The sequence below is a fragment of the Ceratotherium simum genome, chromosome 20 (genome assembly GCF_057802395.1).
Source record: "Ceratotherium simum simum isolate JZ-2026a chromosome 20, ASM5780239v1, whole genome shotgun sequence".
Lineage (NCBI taxonomy): Eukaryota > Metazoa > Chordata > Mammalia > Perissodactyla > Rhinocerotidae > Ceratotherium > Ceratotherium simum.
In genome coordinates this window covers 27,597,912-27,618,828 of record NC_141919.1, presented here as the reverse complement: position 1 = coordinate 27,618,828, position 20,917 = coordinate 27,597,912, and the positions used below count along the sequence as shown (strand labels likewise).

The 20,917-nt window shown below is 36.5% G+C and overlaps 1 protein-coding gene across 4 annotated transcripts in view; it reads right to left on the bottom strand.

Annotated features, from left to right (window-relative positions):
* The window catches only part of UHRF2 (ubiquitin like with PHD and ring finger domains 2), a 101,819-nt gene that overhangs the window by 35,387 nt on the left and 45,515 nt on the right, over positions 1-20,917 (bottom strand). For all 4 annotated transcript variants that reach the window (XM_087444563.1, XM_087444565.1, XM_087444564.1 and 1 more), the window contains exons 5-8: positions 10,251-10,360; positions 8,479-8,665; positions 3,678-3,801; positions 3,240-3,347 (exon numbers count right to left, since the gene is read on the bottom strand). In XM_087444563.1, the coding sequence (XP_087300689.1) occupies positions 3,240-3,347; positions 3,678-3,801; positions 8,479-8,665; positions 10,251-10,360 (529 nt within the window). The remainder of the gene's footprint in view (positions 1-3,239; positions 3,348-3,677; positions 3,802-8,478; positions 8,666-10,250; positions 10,361-20,917) is intronic.

Below are 20,917 nucleotides of genomic sequence, written 5' to 3'. Positions count from 1 at the left end.
TTAAAATTTATTAAACGATCTTATAGTATATCAAGCCCAAGTTAAGTATTATATACTACTCTCTTTCAATCTGGCTCCTATCTACTTTCCCAGACATATCTCCAGCTTCTCCTTCATGGAGCCTGTATGTTTGAGCCCAAACTACTTAATGTCACCCAAACATGCTACCCATTTTCTTAGTTTACTCATACTATTCTACTACTTCAACGGCCTACTGCTTTTTTCCATATAACTTCAATTCTGGCTCATTGAAACAAGTGTCACTTCTTTGTGTACTTCAAACTTTCTGAGAGAAGTAATTCTAATTCATCTGTTTATCATACAATTGTTCTTAGAGAAAAGGAAGCTGAAATCCAGGCCTGTATAGTGGGCTTGGGAAAGAGGCACCATAGAAGCCAATGAGAAGCTGATAAGAGCAACAGAACCTGGATTTAGGCCTTGGAAGTACCAGGTACTTCAGAAGATAGGACCATTTTATTCTCAATCTCATCAACCCTGATAAAAATAAATCTATTCTGAATCTTCTCCACTTCCTAAATGGCAAATCCATCATTCTAGTTGCTCAAGTCAACAACCTCCAAGTCATCTTAGACCGCATTAATGGGGCTGTTAAGAGTTTGGGAATGAATTAGTGACAGGTATATAAAAATGAAGCAAACAAAAAACAAAGCAATTACAAATACACTAAGTGTATTTTTTATTATATTTACATTATTTTACTATATTCTATTTATTTACAGTATTTTTACTGTGTAGATCTAAAGTCATAATAATATAAATGTTAAATACTGATTTAGTCAAAATTATGATATAACCATTGCAAGGATGGGAAGACACACAGTGTAAGTGTTAAACTAAATGCTCACCTTCTATGAAAGGAAGTTAATAAAACTAAAATATGAAGACAAGAAGTATAAATGTGTTATTTAGAAATAAGGAGGTAAATCTGCAAAAAATAACAAACTTTCAAGTGGTTGTCTCTGAGAAACAGAAAATGGGGATTAAAAAAGAGGGAGTTTTTAAAAATATAAATCATATACTAGTATTTAACATTTTAAGCTATGTATATATATTACACAATTTGAATTTAAAAATTTTATCAATGGTCTAAGCACCAGGGCCACTCAGCTCTTATTTTTTTTTAAATTATTTTATTGAGGTCATATTGGCTTTTAACATTGTGTAAATTTCAGGTGGACATTATTATTTATCAGTTTCTGTAGAGACTGCATTGTGCTCAACACCAATGGGCTAGTTTTTATCTATCACCATATATATGTACCCCTTTACCCCTTTCACCCTCCCCCCACCCAATTCCCTTCTGGTAACCACTAATCTGTTCTCTTTATCCATGTGTTTATCTTCCACATGAATGAAATCATGTGGTGTTTGTCTTTCTCTGTCTGGCTTATTTTGCTTAGCATAATACCCTCAAGGTTCATCCATGTTGTCACAAATGGCACGATTTTGTCTTTTTTTATGGCTGAGTAGTATTCCATTGTATATGTATACATCTTCTTTATCCATTCATCTGTTGATGGGCATTTGGGTTGCTTCCACGTCTTGGCTATTGTGAACAATGCTGCGATGAACATAAGGATGCATAAATCTCTTTGAATTGTTGATTTCATATTGATAGCTGGATCATACGGTATTTCTATTTTTAATTTTTTGAGAAATCTCCATACTGTTTTCCATAGTGACTGCACCAGCTTGCACTCCCACCAGCAGTGTATGAGGGTTCCTCTTTCTCCGCATCCTGTCCAACACTTTGTTATTTCTTGTCTTGTTAATTAGAGCCATTCTGACGGGTGTGAGGTGATATCTCATTGTTGTTTTGATTTGCATTTCCCTAATAATTAGTGATGTTGAACATTTTTTCATGTGCCTTTGGCCATCTGTATACCTTCTTTGGAAAAATGTCTGTATATATACTCTGCCCACATTTTGATCAGATTGTTTGTTTTTTTGGTTGTTGAGTTGTATGAGTTCTTTACATATTCTGGGAATTAACCCCTTGTTGGATAGGTGATTTGCAAATATTTTCTCCCCGTTGTGGGTTGTCTTTTCACGTTGTTCATGGTTTCCTTTGCCTTGCAGAAGCTTTTTAGTCTGATGTAGTTCCAATTGTTTATTTTTTCTTTTGTTTCCCTTGCCTGAGTAGACATGGTATTCGAAAAGATATTGCTAAGACCGATGTCAAAGAGTGTACTGCCTATATTTTCTTCTAGGAGTTTTATGGTTTCAGGTCTTATATTCAAGTCTTTAATTCATTTTGAGTTAATTTTTGTGTATGGTGTAAGATAATGGTCTACTTTCATTCTTTTGCATATGGCTGTCCAGTTTTCCCAACACCATTTATTGAAGAGACTTTCCTTTCTCCATTGAATGTTCTTGGCTCCTCTGTCAAAGATTAGCTGTCCATAGATGTGTGGTTCTATTTCTGGGCTTTCAATTCTGTTCTACTCATCTGTGTGGCTGTTTTTGTACCAGTCCCATGCTGTTATGATTACTATAGCTTTGTAGTATATTTTATAGTCAGAGATTGTGATACCTCCAGCTTTGTTCTTTTTTCTTAGAACTGTTTTGGCTACTCAACTCTCATTTAAAGTAAAGTTCAGAATCCTGTCTCTGATTGGAAACTGCTCTACCTAAGTGTTTTTTTTTCACATTAAGTTTTCTATAGTGATAAAATTACCTTTCTAAAAAAGTAGGAATAAATACAATAGACCCTTCTTCAAAAGGAAAAGAGAAGTAATTTTATCCTTGGATTATTTGGCACTTTCTCTGATTAATATCTTAACATTCATTCAGGAGCCAAAGCCCCAAAGAAAACACCCGAAGTGAACTTTCTTGGCATTCAATGACACTAAATGAGAACTTATCACATGACAAAGAAAAAAATTTAATATTTCAAATATTAAATTCTTGGTGAGAAAAATTCTTTAGAAATCTTAACAATAATGTTAACTACTATAACAGAACAGTAAAACAAAGTGATGAAGAGGCATGTCTGACGCCTAATTCCATGATGTATGTCCTCTGTTAGGCTGTGAGGAAGAAGCTACCCATCCTACAGAGAAGCTTTCATTCTGACAACTGAATGCCATGTCGCACCACCTAGGTTACTCCACTTACAATCAAGAGACACTGACATGGCTACAATTGGAACTATACCCAATTTTACCCTGTCAACTAAGCCAATTTTACCCTGTCAACTAAGCCAATTTAAAACATACCTGAACTCTAAATCTCCAAGTCGATCCAACAGGAATCCCAGGAATAGGTCCATAATGATTAGAAGGAACAATAGTACACTCTCTAGTGCGACCAACACAGGCCATTCCCTACAAGTCACAGTACAGGCTGTTTGAGAAATCAGTTATGTTAAATCTTAAAGAAAGCCCTCAATTCCCATAACATGTGAATAAAATAGAAATCCAACTATCTATATTATTAATAGTATATATCAATTTATATGAATAAATTCACATATGATGAATATTCATAACATATAAATTAACAATTCATATGATTAAACAATATAGTTATTTGTTAATATTTCTGATACTTAAAGTATCATTTATACTATTACTACTATTAGTACTGAAACATTATAACTTGCATTATAGTTATAAATATTATAACTAAGAAGAAAAGGAGGCTTTCTTCTTTACCCTGCCCCAGTCTCTCCGGCTTTCAGTACTAGCTGATGGCATCTTTGCTTTCTTTTTACTCATCTTGAGTCTTTCACCAGCCTTTACAACTTCACTGGAATCAGTTTTACAGGAAGGACAATACCTTTTAAAAAGAGAAAAAAAAAGGAATTTTGATAATACCATATTAAAGCTAGTAACAGAATAATGGCCTTTCTACGTTAGAACAAGTTTTTAGATGTAATACTTAGTGTATATTACAGAGCTTCAGCTGGCATTTAAGTATTAAAATTTTCAAAATATTTACAAGGCTAAGCTGGCTGGAAAAAAAACTTGTCATTCTTTAGAGAATTTAAAAGATTTTAATATCATAAATTCTCAAATTCAATCCAAAAGCCAGACAAAGCTGTCCAATTCAAATAGCACCATGAGAATATGACGTAATCTATGCAGAAATAGAAGTATAATGATGTACACCTGAAATTTATACAATGTTATAAACCAATGTTACTGCATTAAACAAAAAATTTAAAAAATAAATAAATAAATAAAACAATGGTAAAATGAAAAAAAAAAAAAAAACCAAATAGCACCATGAACTCTGATCTTATCACCAACAGTGAGAACAGAAATTATTCATTTCACGCTCTTATCATTAAAACCAAGGTAGCAAGAATAGATGATTCTAGGCTGAACACTGAACTATGCAACTGATACATACTCCCATCTAAATTGGTTATTAGGGCCGGCCCCGTGGCTTAGGGGTTAAGTGCGCGTGCTCTGCTGCTGGCGGCCCGGGTTCGGATCCCCGGGGCGCACGGACACACAGCTTCTCTGGCCATGCTGAGGCCGCGTCCCACATACAGCAACTAGAAGGATGTGCAGCTATGACATTACAACTATCTACTGGGGCTTTGGGGGAAAAAATAAATAAATAAAATTATAAAAAAAAAAAAAAAAAAATTGGTTATTAGAATTCTCCAAGTCAAAAATGTATCATCTATTATAACAAGTATAAAGGATTCAAGGATGTTTGTTTATATTAGCCTTATCCTTAGCTCAATTTTAATTCCCTATACTTGTTCATCCTTTAGCCTATTTGTAGTTGGTTATCCTACTGTAACTTATATATCATTATAGCTGCCTTAAATCATTTCTAATAAGCAAAGTATAAGTATGTCTATAGAATGAGATGGGGCTTTTCTTTTTTTTTAAAGATTTTATTTATTTATTTATTTCCCCCCGCAAAGCCCCAGTAGATAGTTGTATGTCATAGGTGCACATCCTTCTAGTTGCTGTATGTGGGATGCGGCCTCAGCGTGGCCGGAGAAGCGGTGCCTAAGTGCGCACCCAGGATCCGAACCCAGGCCGCCAGCAGTGGAGCGTGCGCACTTAACCGCTAAGCCACGGGGCCGGCGCGAGATGGGCCTTTTCTTACGCCACCAAGGAAGGGAAACTTTTGGAATATCCTAACAAAGATTGACTGGCCACTCCCCTCATTAATCTTAAATTTCTTTGTCTATACTTTCTATTTCATAATTATCTATTCCATGTAGCCTACAGAACAGACAAGAAGACACCTATGCCCACTCGTTAATTTTGACTGCCTAATTATGGGATATATTGTTTAGTACTATAGAAAAGAAAAATGTAAATATTTCAGTCCCTGATTCTGAGAAAATTAGTTAGGCAGTGAGATACGAACACAAATTCAAGGCAAAAATATGTAGGCAAAGGCAATAAACACTATCAAGTAAAATCCCTTCTAATGGGAAATCAGGAAAAGCTTCCAAAAATTATTTTTTTCTAAGAAAGACTGTATTCTACCTGAACTGCTAAAGTTTATAACTATAATTTTATCAAAGGTCTTATGAACAAAGCAGGTATTATCTCTGTCTGATGAGAAAGTGAGTTCACAGGTTAAATATCCAGATGACATGATTTAGAGAAGTAGAAAAGAAGATTTATGGTTGAGGAGTTCCAGGTGAAGTAAAAGACCTTGATCTGAACATAGAGATATTCCATAGAGTAATCTAAGACAGTCTTCCAATTATATCATCCTAAAGTCATCCCTGGGATTCATTCCTTCATCAGGTTTGTTCAGAACTTCCTATATTCCAGGCACTATTTTGGTGCTGGGGATAAATGTTTGTGATCAAAATGTTTGTACATAGCAGTTAAGGAAAACTAGTACACACAATGAAACAATTTCAAAAAGTGGTTAAGTGCTATAAAGGAAATACATCAGGGTGATGTGGATGGTACAAGTGATTAGAAATGGTATGTGTCTTCAGATACAGTAGCTAAAGCTTCTGAGGTGGTATTCCAGCAGAGACCAGAGGAGTCACGTGAGGAAGCCAAGGAAGGCATTCCAGGCAAAGAGACATTAAGTCCCGAGGTCCTTAGGCATAAGAAGGAATGGTATGCTTTGAAGAACATAAAAGTGGATATAGCTGAAGTTTAGTAAATAAACTAGATAGTGATAAGCGATGAGGTTAGAGAGTTGGCAGGGACCAGGTGATAGATGGCAAGGGCTTAGATTTTATTCTAAGTGCAATAGGAAGACATTAGAGGGTTTGATACAGATGAGTAACCTGACTCAGAACTTAGTAAGATCATTCTGCTACTATGGGAGAAAGGACAGCTGGTGGGCAATGTGAAAGCAAGGAGACTAGGCATTTATTATACAGTTCAGGGAAGAGATGATGCTTTGGATTTGCAGGTGAGAGAAGAGGAAGATTATGGAGAATTGACAAGATTTGCTCATATATTATAGGACAGAGTACATGATGGGGGCAAAGAGGGAATCAAAGATGAAGTTTAGCTCTTCGGCCTAAACAAGCAGATAAGATGATGGTACTTCTTTAAAGGAGCAGGATTTTTGGGAGCATGTTTGTGGAAATCAAGATCTCCATTTGGACTCACTTTTGTGATGCCAGTCAAATAAGCAGTTGAATATAAGAATATAAAGCTCAGGGGAGACTAGATCTGAAGATAAATTCAGAACCATTAGTTTGGTATTTAAAGTCTCAGGACCAGATGAGGTCATCTAGGGAGCAAGCATGAAGAGAGAAAATAAGTGAGTACTGCTTTGGGAAACTGTGAAACCTGGTAGATGAGAGAAAACCAACAAGAGACTAAGAATGAAAGGCTAGTGAAGTAGGAGGGAAATTAGATCACATGGTATCATATAATCTATAAAAACAGAGTTAGCAACTAAGCAGTACAGTAACCAGAGGACTGAGATGTGACCGTTGGGTTTGGCAACACAGAATGTGTCTGTGAGCCTAACGTAAGCAGATATAGTGGAGTAGTGGGAAGGAAAGTCAGATCGGAGTGCTGAGGTATGAACGAGAGGAGAGAAAATGGAAATCATCAGTGGAGACAGCTCTTGAGAAGCTTTGCCACGACGGGAGCAAAGAATTGGTGTAGGCAGCTGGTAGGAAAAATGGGATTGAGGGAAGGGTGCACGTGTGTTTGTTCTGAAAACTCAGGAGATTCTAGGATACTCATGAGAATGACCCAGTAATGGCAATTCAGGAGAGGAATTAACTGCAGGAATGAAGTTCCTGAAAAGGTAAAAGGATATGGAACTGTGCGAGCAGGCAGAAGGGTTTGCATTTTAGAGGCAGAAACACATTGTCCACAGAAACAAAAGGGAAGAAAAATATGAGATTTCAAAGGAAATAGTTACTGGTGATGGTAAAATTCAGGATGTGACCATGCAAGGTAGTGAGTGTGGGGAGAGTGGGGATGAAAGAAGTTATATCCCTTCTCTTCTCTCACCCCTACAGCCTCTGTTGTAATACAATAACAACCTTCCCAAGAGACCAAACAAATGGAGAATAATCTGTTCTTCACAAAAGCCACCCAATTGTCATGTTAGTATTTACCAGTATGTCATCCTTCTAACTTAACCCTCCATGGTAGCAAATTGGCCCATAGTTTAAAAAGAAAAAAATTCTTAATATGACATTAAAAAGTTCATTATAACTTTTGGCACATTTTTCCCAGTCTCTTTTCTAATCATTTCTTTTTCTAGCTAACACTACTCAGTAGAAGTATATAGATTTTGGCAAGTGTGCTTGACCTTGGTGCCTGGTTCTACTTATTAACCTCACGGGATTAAACACAATAATCTATATAAAGCACTTTGTTAGTGTCCAGCATATATCAACCACTTAATAACTATTAAGTACTACTATAGAATAGGCACATCTAAAATAATTGTAGGTGGACGGGACCATTCACAAAGGCTTCCCAGATGATGTCATATTTAAGTGAAAACTTGGAAGATGAATCCCATCCTGAAGTTAAGCAAAGAGAAAAACGTTTCCAAGAAGAAAACGTGTCAAGTGTCAAGCCTAGAGGAGAGAAAGAACATGACTTATTTAAGGAGCTGAAAGATATTTAATCTGGCTAGAGCATAGAGTATTTGGGGAAATGGAAGATGAAAGTGGTAAGACACACAGCTGGAGAAAATCAACTAAAAAAATATTGTGCAGGGCCCTGTAGAACAACATAATGCCTCTGAAGCAAAGGAGTAAACAATCAGATTTGCATTTTTGAAAGAACACAGACTCCATATTGGAGAAGGGACTAGAGGGATTAAAAAATGGAGCTAGAGATCGGCTCAGAGGCTGCCATACTAACTAAATAAAAGGTATCGATGCCAAGTAACCATTGGTTATAAAATTTTAAGCACTTTAATGCCCCATATGTATCTTTAGAAATCTACTTTTGGTAGACTTTTTGGTTGAAATACATATTTCACATTCAATTCTTAACACAGCAACAACAAAAAAATCCCAGATAATCATACCAGTATTCCTCTTCAGGGACCTTATCCAAAGGTGGACTCAGGCAGTAAATATGGTAGGCCATGTTACACTCATCACATAGAAGCTGCATGTTGGGTTCCTGTTTTCCACCGCATATATGACAGGAGCAAGAACGGCAGTTCTTATCTGGGTCTCCACCACAAAAGTCACATTCAGGGTCATTTTTCCCTATTAAGAACAAAATTAAAGCAAGCTCAGTCTTAAAATCATTTTTATATCTATGAATCTTATAAAGAAAAACCCATGAAAATAGCATATAGCTTTTTTTTTTTTTTTAAGATTTTATTTATTTATTTTCTTTCCCCCCAAAGCCCCAGTAGACAGTTGTTATGTCATAGCTGCACATCCTTCTAGTTGCTGTATGTGGGACGCGGCCTCAGCATGGCCGGAGAAGCTGTGCGTCGGTGCGCGCCCGGGATCCGAACCCGGGCCGCCAGCAGCGGAGCGCACGCACTCAACCGCTAAGCCACGGGGCCGGCCCGCATATAGCTTTTTTAATGAAGAGAAAGGAACCATAGGAATAATCAAGTGTGGGACTGTAAGAATAAATGCCTGAGATTCATTCTAGGCTTATGAACCAAAATTTCAGGAATGGGGCCCAGGCTTATGTCAGTGATAAATCTAACTGCCTGTAACCATGAAGATAATATACACTTTTGCCTAAAAAATTTGTATTGACTAGACCCACAGTTCCCCAAATGTGCACCAAGATGCCCAGGGGCAATACAGTAAACTCACTAGGGCACCACAAGACATCTTGAAATTTCAAGGGAAAGACAATACTCTGTTGAACAAAGTTGCTTGGACCTAACTACTTAATAAATGGAACTGTTAGGTACCATCTATCTTGCAGATCCAAACGTTTCCTTGGGTTGGCTAAATAGGTTTACTCATCAAGTTACCTTTTATTCCTAGGATATAACCATACGAGTAGTCATAAAGAGTATGCTTTCAGGTTCTTAATTCAAATCTAGATATGTTAGCACTGCAGCCTCAAAAAATGAGAATGGCCTAGACTGGTAACATGGAAGCCTACTTATTGATCTGCTAAAGGTCTTGTCTTGTTTTACTCTTGCACAAAAAGAGGTTAGGCAGGACCCTTTAGTCTTGAGTATTTCTTTTCCAGAATATACTAGACATTGACACACGGCATAAAGCCAATGGACTGCTCTCCACAAAAAATTCAGAATTAAGAGAGTATGAGACACTAATCTATTTGGAAAGATAGTGACTGAACCATGAAAGAAAAGGCCTAGAATCTAGTTCTACCTGTTACCAACTAGCTATAAGATATTCAACATGTAAAATATGCACAATAAAGAGGTATGGCTACATTCTAATACCCTAATGACTATATAAACCTCATTTATTACCTCCCAGAAATTCAAGGCTCAACTAGCATTATTATTCTCAGGCTCTACTGATATAAAAATAAGTCTCGTTATTAAAAATTAATCTTGGATGGCCAAAAAGTTACTGAAAAGGGTTTTTTATTTGGACAGAATCTATAATAGAGGAAATAGCAAGAAGATGGCAATAAAATGCCAACATGAGAAAATATTTCTTTGAAAACAAATTTTATTATTTGAGAAAGATCCATTAAACCAAAATGGATCTTAGATCAAAACTGTTGTCTTGAAAATAAATTTGTATGATCTACAGTTTTATACTTCCTCAAAAGTGATTCCTTGGTTAGTTAAAATGCCAATCATGCACAACATATGTAGTCTAAGCCCGTAAGAAAAATCCATACTTAAAAACTTTCCATCTGCCAGTGAAAGAGGATGGGCTCCAGGTTTCTCGATCTTGAAGATTTCATTTACAAATGTTATCTGGCAGTCATTTAGTTTTCCTTCGGAACCCCTGTTTAAAAAAGGAAGAAAGGTTAACCTCTGCCAGCAAAATCTAAACCATATGCAAATAATTAAAAGTCATTTTGGAAACTCACTGAACTTTGTCTATCTACAAATTGGGATTATAGCTATTCCAATCACTCTGAGCTATTGTTTCCAATAGGAGGAAAACTCCAATAGTGATTAGTTAATATTCAAAGTTAAGTGTAACTTTTATGTAACATTAGGAAAAAAAAATTAGAGACTTCACAGATGATCTGGCAAGAAGATACCTATCTTGTAAATTTAAAGACTAGATAAAAGGATACTCTGTCAATTAAAATGAAAGACTTAAACATATTTCTAATAAACATAGTAAGTTTCTGGGTAAAAAAATGACCTCTTATTAAAAAGAAGTCTGTCAAATACTAAGCCATATTTTTCGCAGACACAATTTATACCTGTTTGCATATGTTCCTTCAAAGTTTCCTGCAATGACCCTGAAATTGTGTATTTTTCCTTTAAATCTGTTAACTTTTGCTTTATGTTTTTGAAGCTGTGTTACTGGGTGCATACAGATTTAGAATTCTTAAATCTTCTTATGAAATGTCTCTATCTCTAGTAATGCATTCTGTATCAAAAGTGTACCTTTGTTTTTTTGGTTAGCATTTGCTTGAGGACTTTTTCCATCCTCTCACCTTTTCTTTTAAAATTTTAGTGTCAAATATACACAAACGCAGAAAACTGCATAGATAAAAGTATAGTTTAATCAATTATAAGGTACATATCCTTGTAATCACCAACCATGACTGGAGATATAACTGTTAGCTACCTCAGAAGCCCCTCAGAAGCCCCTGAAATGTTCCCTCCCAATCACTACCTCTTTACTCCCTTCCAAGAGTATTTACCTTAATTTTCTTCAGTCTTACCACCTATTTGCCTCCCTAAGCATATGGTATAGTTTTGCCTGTGTTTTAAAGACTCTAATCTATAAATTCCCACACGATCTCTTTCTTATTTGCAATGTGTTGAAGAATCCCCATCATCTGTCCTATTGAGTTTCCCACAGTCTTGATTTTGATATTTGCATTCCCAAAGTGTAGTTTAAATAGTTTTTTCTGTCGTTCGTATTTCCAGTAAATCGATAGTTGGATCTGGAGTAGAAGTCAGAAAACCTTGGTCTGCTGCCTGTTTTTGTAAATAAAGTTTTACTGGAACATAGCTATGCCTACTACTCATTTATGTATTCTCTATGGCTGATGTGGTGCTACAACGGCAGAGTTGAGTAGTTTTGACTGTCAAGACCATCTGGCTGCCAAAGGTGAAACTATTTACTATCTAGCCCTTTACAGAAAAAAAATTGCCAACCCTTGCATTTAGAAATGCTTAATCAAATCTAGGTTCATTTTTTGGTAAAACTATTTACAGGTTTATTTCCATCAGGAAGCACCTAGTTATTCATTTAGTGGTCTTTTCCTTTGATGACAGCAGCCGCAGATGCTCAATGCCTAGATTTATTAACTCACTGAAGATTGGAAAATGTTGATATTCCAGTTCTATCATTCTGTTCTCATTTAACTGCTAAAATAATTCCATAAAGAGAAATTTGACCTCATCAACTACCTGGTGGTTCAGTGACACAGCTTATATAACAACTGTAGGTTAAATGTTTTCTTTAGCAATTTTTAAAAGAAATAGTTCTCTGACATCCTATATAGGTGACCAATGGGTTTCTGTATTTACTAGGAATTCACATACATATTTGAAGTGTTTCAATCCACTGTAGTTATTTTCCTTATTGGTGTCCAGATTGTCTCATTTTTGGCCAATGGGATCTTCCAGTAGACTCCTAAATCTTTCTGATAAGAACTTAACAGTCTTTGTGGGCTTCCCTGTTATTCCTAAGACAAGATGTTCCAAGTTCATCTTGCACAGTTCTGCCCCCGGCCTGGGAGCCCTATCTACAAGGAAGCCTAGTTTCTTTTAGGTGAAAATGGTATTTCCAGACCACAATTTAGGCACTAGAAAAGCTTATTGCAACTGGACTGATCACCATTTCTAGGCTTTTTCAGTGGACAGAGCTACAAAATTTAAACATACACATCAATATACGTACAAAATACCTCATGAGTCCATACAAATAGTTTCCGTTCAAATTCAAGGTAAAGGGTTAATTCACTTTTTAAAAAACAATTACATACCTGTTTCTCCTTTTGCTCCCCCAATCAGAAAATCCTAGTTCTCAAAGACACCGGGGATGTCTAAATTAGAATGCTACAAATACTTCTTTGCTTTATCCCACATTACATACAAGGCATTCTCCTTAGTTGTCATTATGATTGCTGAATATAGCTTAAAACTTTCTGTATTCCCCCATGTCTTACAGTTACATCTACAGTGTCAGATCATATAACCATCACATATTATACCTTCTGCTTTATATATCTCCTTTATAGTTCTAAATGTAGAATCTCCTAGTTCTAAATGTAGAAATATTTTTAATGTTTATCAGCACTCTTTATGTCAAATTCTCTTCAGTCATCTTAATGGTCTGACACTAGTTCTCTAGAAGATTCCCCAGGAAGGGTTCATGAGAATACCTCCCCTAGTTCTTAGAAGTTAATGACAATTTGTCTCCAGTCTTTATAGTGAAAGCCAGTTTGGCTAGACTTAAAATCCTTGTTGGCTCATTTTTTCTTAACTCATGCATGTCTTTCTGGGATGCTTTCCTTGTAAGGGTGTTATCCTGGTTCCTTATTTTTTCTTTTTCTTCTAATTTTGTATGGAATTTGACATCAATGCTTTTCTTTTGCTTGTTTTTATAAAACTAATTTTCTTGAACCTTTAGAGGGTACAACTGCACTTAGCTTTGCTAGTTCACAGTAATAGAATTCCACAGAGCTCACTTTTGTTGTTTTTTGGAGAAACATTCAAAACTATGGCAGCTAAAATCTAGTCTGACAGAAAGCAGATCAGTGGTTGTCTGGGGCCAAGGCTGAGGGTGGTGGTGGTAACTCTAATGGAGTCCAGAGGAACTTTCTTGGGTGATGAAAATGTTCTATATCTTGATTACAGTGGTAGCATACTTGCCAATATTCACTTAAAATACATAATACATATTACTATGTATATGTATTACTATGTATTAATGTATTAATATGTATTACTATGTAAATTATGCCTCAACCATTACTTTAAAAAAAGACATGGAAGCTTAAATCTCCTGGCTCTATTCCCCACCTTCCCTATTTTTAACTGAACTCTTTTCCTTTGTCTTTTATTGTCCCTGTCCTACTCAATTTGGATTGCATTCCCAGTAGTTTCTTCTCAATATGGGGCTTTGTCCTGGAAGAGCTTTAGCTGACTAATTTTGAGAGTTCATAGGGCTCTAATCCCTTCAGACCTTACTGCAAACTGCTTGTACTAATCAAACTGGAGTGCATACCCCTGCTAGCTTCAGTTGCTATATTAGTTATCTATTGTTGTATTAAAAAAATCACCTGAAAACTAGCAGCTTAAAACAAAAATTATCTCACAGTGAATCAGGAATTTGGGAGCAGCTTAGCTGGGTAGTCCTGGCTCAAGATCTTTCACGAGGTTTCAGTCAAGCTATTGACCAGGGCTGCAATCTCATCTAAACGCTCAACTGGAGGAAGACTGACAGGCTATCTGAATCCTCACCTAATGGCAGCTGGCTTCACTCAGAGGAAGTGATCTGAGAGACCCCAAAATAGAAGCTTCAATGCAATGTTTTATAATTGAATCTCAGAAGTGGTATATCATCACTTCTGCCATATTCTACTGGTCACACAGAGCAACCCTAGTAAAATGTGGAAGGGTACTATGCAAGGTGTGAGTACCAGGAAGTAGGAATCACTGGGGGTTATTTTGAAACAAGGTCAACATAGCTGCTATTTTCAAAACAGCTTGCTGAGCTAATTTACTATTTTGGATTCTTGGGTCCATCATACATCCTGTAGTAACCCTCTCCTTCCTCTTGCACAGCTACTGATACCACACAGATCTTGTAGCTTTCAGTTGTTTATCCCATCAGCTATTTTGGTGTTTGTGGGGGACTATCACATTACTCTAAGTGGTTGTAGATACTGTCCATGAACTTTTGGATTGGATATTTTAGTTGCTCTATGTTTTTATAAGGACATCTAGGGAGATTAAAAATCTATGTCCTTGTCATCTTCCTAGAATCCCATCCATCCTTGTATTTTCAACTTCTGTGACTTTTTATTTAAGGAGTCTTTCTTATAAGCAGCATATGGGTTTTGTTTTAATCTAGTCTATTGATCTTTGTCTTTAATTGCAGTATGTAGCTCATATATAATTTTTTTTTTTTTTTGAGGAAGATCAGCCCTGAGCTAACATCTGTGCTAATCCTCCTCTTTTTGCTGAGGAAGACTGGCCCTGAGGTAACATCCATTGCCAATCCTCCTCCTTTTTCTCCCCAAAGCCCCAGTAGATAGTTGTATGTCCTAGCTGCACATCCTTCTAGTTGCTGTATGTGGGACGCTGCCTCAGCATGGCCAGACAAGTGGTGCGTCGGTGCGTGCCCAGCATCTGAACCCGGGCCGCCAGCAGTGGAGCACCCACACTTAACCGCTAAGCCACGGGGCCGGCCCTATATATAATTAATATAATGGCTGATATATTTGGATGTGTTTCTACCATTTTACTGTATGTTTTCTACCTTCTTGTTTCTTTTACTTTTCTTGGTTGCCTTCTTTTGGATTATTCCAATAATCATTCCATTTTCATTCTTAATTTGCTAATATTTTTATTTTTAATGGTTTTTAGAGAATGCAGCATGCAAACCTGACAAATCATTTCTACTTTAAGTTTTACTCTCACTACTTCCCTGATCATGTCAGGATCTCACAGCTTCATTTATCAATCCCACCTTTTGCATGGTTATCATGCATTTTATTCTACACATATTTTAAACTTCACTACGGTTTTTAATAATCTATTTGTAGTTACTCATACAGTTACCCTTCCTCTGTTCTTAATTCCCTCCTGTATTTCCATGTTTCTATCCGAGATCACCTTCCTTCTGCTTAAAGAGTTCATGCCTTTGAGTTCATGAATCCTATCTTCTGATGCGTCTTACCTGCTGTTACACCAATTTAATTGGTTTAACAGAGGTCTTAGTTTCACATACTATATTTTTCAGTTCTAGAATCTCCATATGATTATTTTATAGATTCCAATTCTCAGTTGAAATTCTCCACCTTTTTCATCTATTTTCTTTAACATATCAATCACAAGTACTTTAAAGTGCCTGTCTGATAACTTGAATTATCAAGATCACCTATGGGTCCATTTTTATTGTTGGTTTTTCTTCTTCTGGTTTTTCTTCCTTTTTTTTTTTTTTTTTTTTGTGAGGAGATCAGCCCTGAGCTAACATCTGCCAACGCTCCTCTTTTTGCTGAGGAAGACTGGCCCTGGGCTAACATCCTTGCCCATCTTCCTCCGCTTTATATGGGATGCCGCCACAGCATGGCTTGACAAGCAGTGCATCTGTGTGCGCCCGGGATCCAAACCGGTGAACCCCAGGCCGCCGCAGCGGAGCGCGTGCACTTAACCTCTTGCGCCACCCGGCCGGCCCCTCTTCTTCTGGTTTTTGATTATGTGACCCTGTCTTTTGGTAGCATAGTATTTTTGGCTCCATGGTAGACAGTGTATATAAATCATTACAGGCTTCATAAGTTATCTTAATAAAAAGAAGGCCCAACCTTCCTTCTGCTGGGGAGATACTGTGGTGGTTTAACATTTTAATCAGCAACTATGCTGAGGCAAGTCTGGTTTACAGCCTTGGTAAGATTTAGTCTACTCGTTTGTCTTAGCCATCCACAAGTTTTCGACTGAGACCCTGTTGTATACTCTGTGGGACCACTCTACCAGTGATCTCAAAATCTATGTTTGCCTTCTAAGACTGCTGAAAATTCCACTCTGCTTTTTACTTAGATTTTTAGCCTCCTGCCCAGCAGAAGCCCAGTATTTGGCAAAAGCCCTGAGAGGAAAACAGGTCTCGTGCTTGAGGCATCCCAAATATCTGCCCAAAGCTCTGATTTCTGTCCCCACCCTGGCCCCAATTGCTCTCAACTAGATTTGCACTGTATGCATAATTAGTAGAGTTCCCGAGGCAAAAAGCAACTATAATAGCCAACTGCCAGGGCCAGCGCAGTGGCACAACAGCGAAGTGCAGTGCGTGTGCTCCACTGCTGCGGCCTGGGGATCGCAGGTTTGGATCCTGGGCGCGCACCGATGCACCGCTTGTCAAGCTATGCTGTGGCGGCGTCCCATATAAAGTAGAGGAAGATGGGCACAGATGTTAGCCCAGGGCCGATCTTCCTCAGCAAAAAGGAGGAGGATAGGCATCGGATGTTAGCTCAGGGGCTGATCTTCCTCACCAAAAAAAAAAAAAAAAAAAAAGCAAAGTGCCTTCTAAGGTTCTTCCCTTTCCGGAGTCATAGCCCTGGTAGTTCTCTTTGCCTCTCTGCTACCTTCCAACAGATAACTGTATTTGATCTGGCTATTCTAGTTGTCTTAGGTAAGAATGCTGATCTACTGCCAACTATCCCATCCTACCTTCCATGTACTTCTTTACCTGCTTCAAAAAATGTCACAAAACAGACAGCTTCAAAACTAAAATCACTTTTTCACTCATTTATCTATCATTTTAGTTGAAGGCATACCACATCCATTTCCTCTGCACAAAACTGATGAAGCCATAGACCAACAACCAAATGTGTAAATAAATTGTCAATTCATTAAAGAAATATCATATTTCACTGAATCTAATAAACCAACGATTCTAAAAATGCATTATTTTATGTACTATCAAAAAAGAAATTGGCCTGCAATGGGGCAGTCTAAGAAGAACTTTTGAATAAAGTTGGGACGCTGAATGGAGGCCAACAACTGTAAGACACATTCTTTTATGAAATCCCAAGAAAGAAAAAAGTCTGAGATGAGGTGTCTAAGAAGGACCCTCAAATAAAGCTAAGACGCCACATGGCCTCTCCCACAGTTAAAGATAAATGGGAAATAAACCACCTTGCAGATAGAGACAGAAAATAAACATGGCTGTTTCAATATTACCACTGGGTATAAGGAGAGAAAGTATCCCCTGAGAATTGAACCACAAGGTATGATTCACGCAGGTCTGCAGATATGAATTCACACTACCTATGTGGTCTAAAAAAGTGCAGAGATTTTAACTTCAAGTTAGATGGCACTCCAAGGGGTATAGCAGAAGCAAACTCAAATCTCTGAAAGAACCCAGGTTCAGTCAGTTCAAGAGCAATTTTAAGATACATCCTAATTTCAGAGATGTTAAAATGTGAAAATGTTAATCTCAGATTCTATGAAATATTGCATTTGCTGAATACCCATTGCAACTTGTGCCTACAACAGGGCCTGGCCACAGCAGCAAACAAAAATCAAGGCATTAACATTCTAGTGGTATGATAAGCAGAATAATGGGCCCCAAAGATGTCCACGTCCTAAGCCTAGAAAGCTGTGAATATGTTACCTCACCTGGCAAAAGAGACTTTGCAAATATGATTAAGTTAATGACCTTGAAATAGGAGGGTTATCCAAGTGGGCCTAATGGAATCACAGGGGACCTTAAAAGTCGAAGAAGGAAGGAAAAGACAGAGTGTGAGAGAGATGCAACGTTGTTCACTTGGAAAGTGGAGGAAATGAGTCAGGGGCCAAGGAATTGGGAGGTCTTTAAAATCTAGAAAAGGCAAGGAAATGGATTCTTCTTTAAAGTCTCCAAAAAGGAACAAATCCCTGCCGACACTTGGATGGTAGCCCATTGAAACCCATATAAGACTTCTGATCTACAGAACTGTAAAATAATAAGTTTTATTGTTTAAGCCACTAAGTTTGTGGTAATTTGTTGTAGCAACAATAGTAAACTAATACAAGTAGGGCAAGAGAGATAAATAAATGTCAGGTGATAATCAATACTATAAAGAAAAAGAAGTCAGAATAAGGGAGAATTCAAGTAACCTACGCCTGGTATATGTATTTATGATTTTACACAGCGTGATCAAGAAAGGCCTCTTTTGAAGTGGTGTTTTAACAAAGAACTGACACAAAAGACACAGCAAGCCAAAAGAATAGCTGTGTGGGGCAGACCAGGCAGAGGGAACAGCAAGTGCAAAGCCCCTGAAGCAGGAATGTGTGTATATGATTAAGCAACACAGGAGGCTTGGAAAACAGCAAACTTTGATTTATAACTTGACATGGACACCAAATTTGTATCCTGTAAGAATGGTACATTCAATGATGAGAAAATTACTAAAGAGATTTCATGATAAACAAGTATGGATAAAATTTGGTAAATAAATAAAACCCTATAAAAATGACACTGAAAATAAAGAAAGTCCATCCACAGTTTTAGTAAGGTTAAAGAAATTATTTTCTTGCTATGAGATTCAAATTCTACTAATGAATATTTAAACTAGTATAACTTCATGTGGTATTAAATACAATATACATTAGAATAGTAAGTAAACAAAGTATTTGAAAAATGGATTTAAACCCTAAACTTTGGTTTTAAATTTTCTTCAAAGCTAAAATATAAACAGAAAACAAGTTAAAAATAGAATTTGATAACTAGAATTAGATAGTTCAAGTATATTCACTTTTTGGTACTCACAAATTAAAAATAGAAACAAGCATGAACTTTAACTCCAAGTTCCCTTATCAACTCTCCAAGGCAGATTAAAAAGCATGTCCTCTATTTGCTTCTTCCTTTGCACCTTCAATACAATAGAGAGGATCAAAGCTGAAGGTTAGTTCTTTGCAAAAGTCTAATAGAACTGATAAACCTCTGGTGAGATTGATTAAAAAGTCACAAACTAAATTCAGAAATAAAAAGAGGACCATCACAACTAAGACTATACACATTAAAAGATGAGGCTACCAAATAAACTTATGACAATAAATTAAAATTTAGATAAAATCAACAAGTTCCTGGAAAATTAAATCCCATTTCAAGAAGAAATAGAAAATCTGAATAGTCCTATGATCATTACAGAAACTGAATCAATCAGAAAAAACTTTCTCACAAAGAAAACCCAGCCCCAGAGGACTTGACTGGGAAGTTTACCAAACATTCAAGAAAAGGACACAAAACTCTACCATAAAATAGAAAAAAAAAAATATTCCACCTAATTATTTTATAAAACCAGCATAATTTGTAAAGGACAGCTAGACAGGAAAATAAAGATGCAAATTTTACTCATTAACACAAATGCAAAAATCCTACACAAAATGTACTGTCAAACCAAATCAAGGAAAGCATATCCACAAAATATCTGTATCAAACATTATAGTTATTGGGGAATTTTGAAAGTTTTTTCTTAGAGATCAGGGGAAAAAAAGGATGCCTGCTATCACCACTTCCTTTCAACAGTGCACTACAGGGCAGCTGGTGAATAAAGACAAGAGGAAGAAATCAAAGGAAAAGATAAAACAAAAATGTCATAACTCAGAGATGATGATTATAATCATAAAAATCCCAAAACAATCTACATGTAAATTACAATGAGTAAATATAGTAAGGCTTACTGGATCCAAGATCAAAGGTTACTTGTATACCAATAACAAAAAGAAAAATGAAATAATATCATTTACAGTGACAAGTGGTACCTAAGGTTAAATAAGGATAACAGACATATAAGATCAGATCTCTGGAGAGAATTATATCAGGTTGAACCACATAATTGCCAACATTCAAATATTTTGAACCTACAAAAACGTATTTCACACGGTTCAACCTAATAAAAACATGAGAAAAACACATTAAAGACCAAAATAAATAGAGAAAAATCACATTAATGAATTACATTCAGTGCAATATCTATCAAATTCCCAGTGGTTTTTATGCAGCAATTACCAAAATGACTGGAAAATTCAAATGAAAGTACACAGCGATAAGAAAACAGAGAACTATTGAAGAATAGTTCTTCAATAGAATAGAGCACGTAGGAAGACCTGCTCTGTTACATTATGAGTGTGGAACTGATATAAGAATACATGAAACAGACCAATGGTACAGAATAGAGATCAAATGGATACATCAAATACAAAGATACTTGATATGAAGTGATACTGAAAATCAATGAGGGAAAATGGGTTTTTCAATAAATGGTGCTAGGAAAAATAATTATCCACATGTGTCAAGACAAGTCAAACCCTTACCTCACACTGTACACAAAAACCTACTTCAACTGGATTAAAGACCTACAGAAAGGCAAAACTACCAAGCTTTTATAAGGTAATAATGGGATATCTTTATGCTCTCTGGGTGGGGAAAAATTTCTTCCCCTTCACTCCACGTTTTATTGATGTATAATTGACACAGCATAGTATAAGTTTAAGGTGTACAACATAATGATTTGATATATGTATTTATTGACAAAAGATTACCACAAAAAGTTTAGTTAATATCCATCACCTCACATAGTTACAATTTTTTTTTCTTGTGATGAGAACTTTTAAGATCTACTCTCTTAGCAACTTTCAAATATACAATACAGTATTGTTAACTATAGTC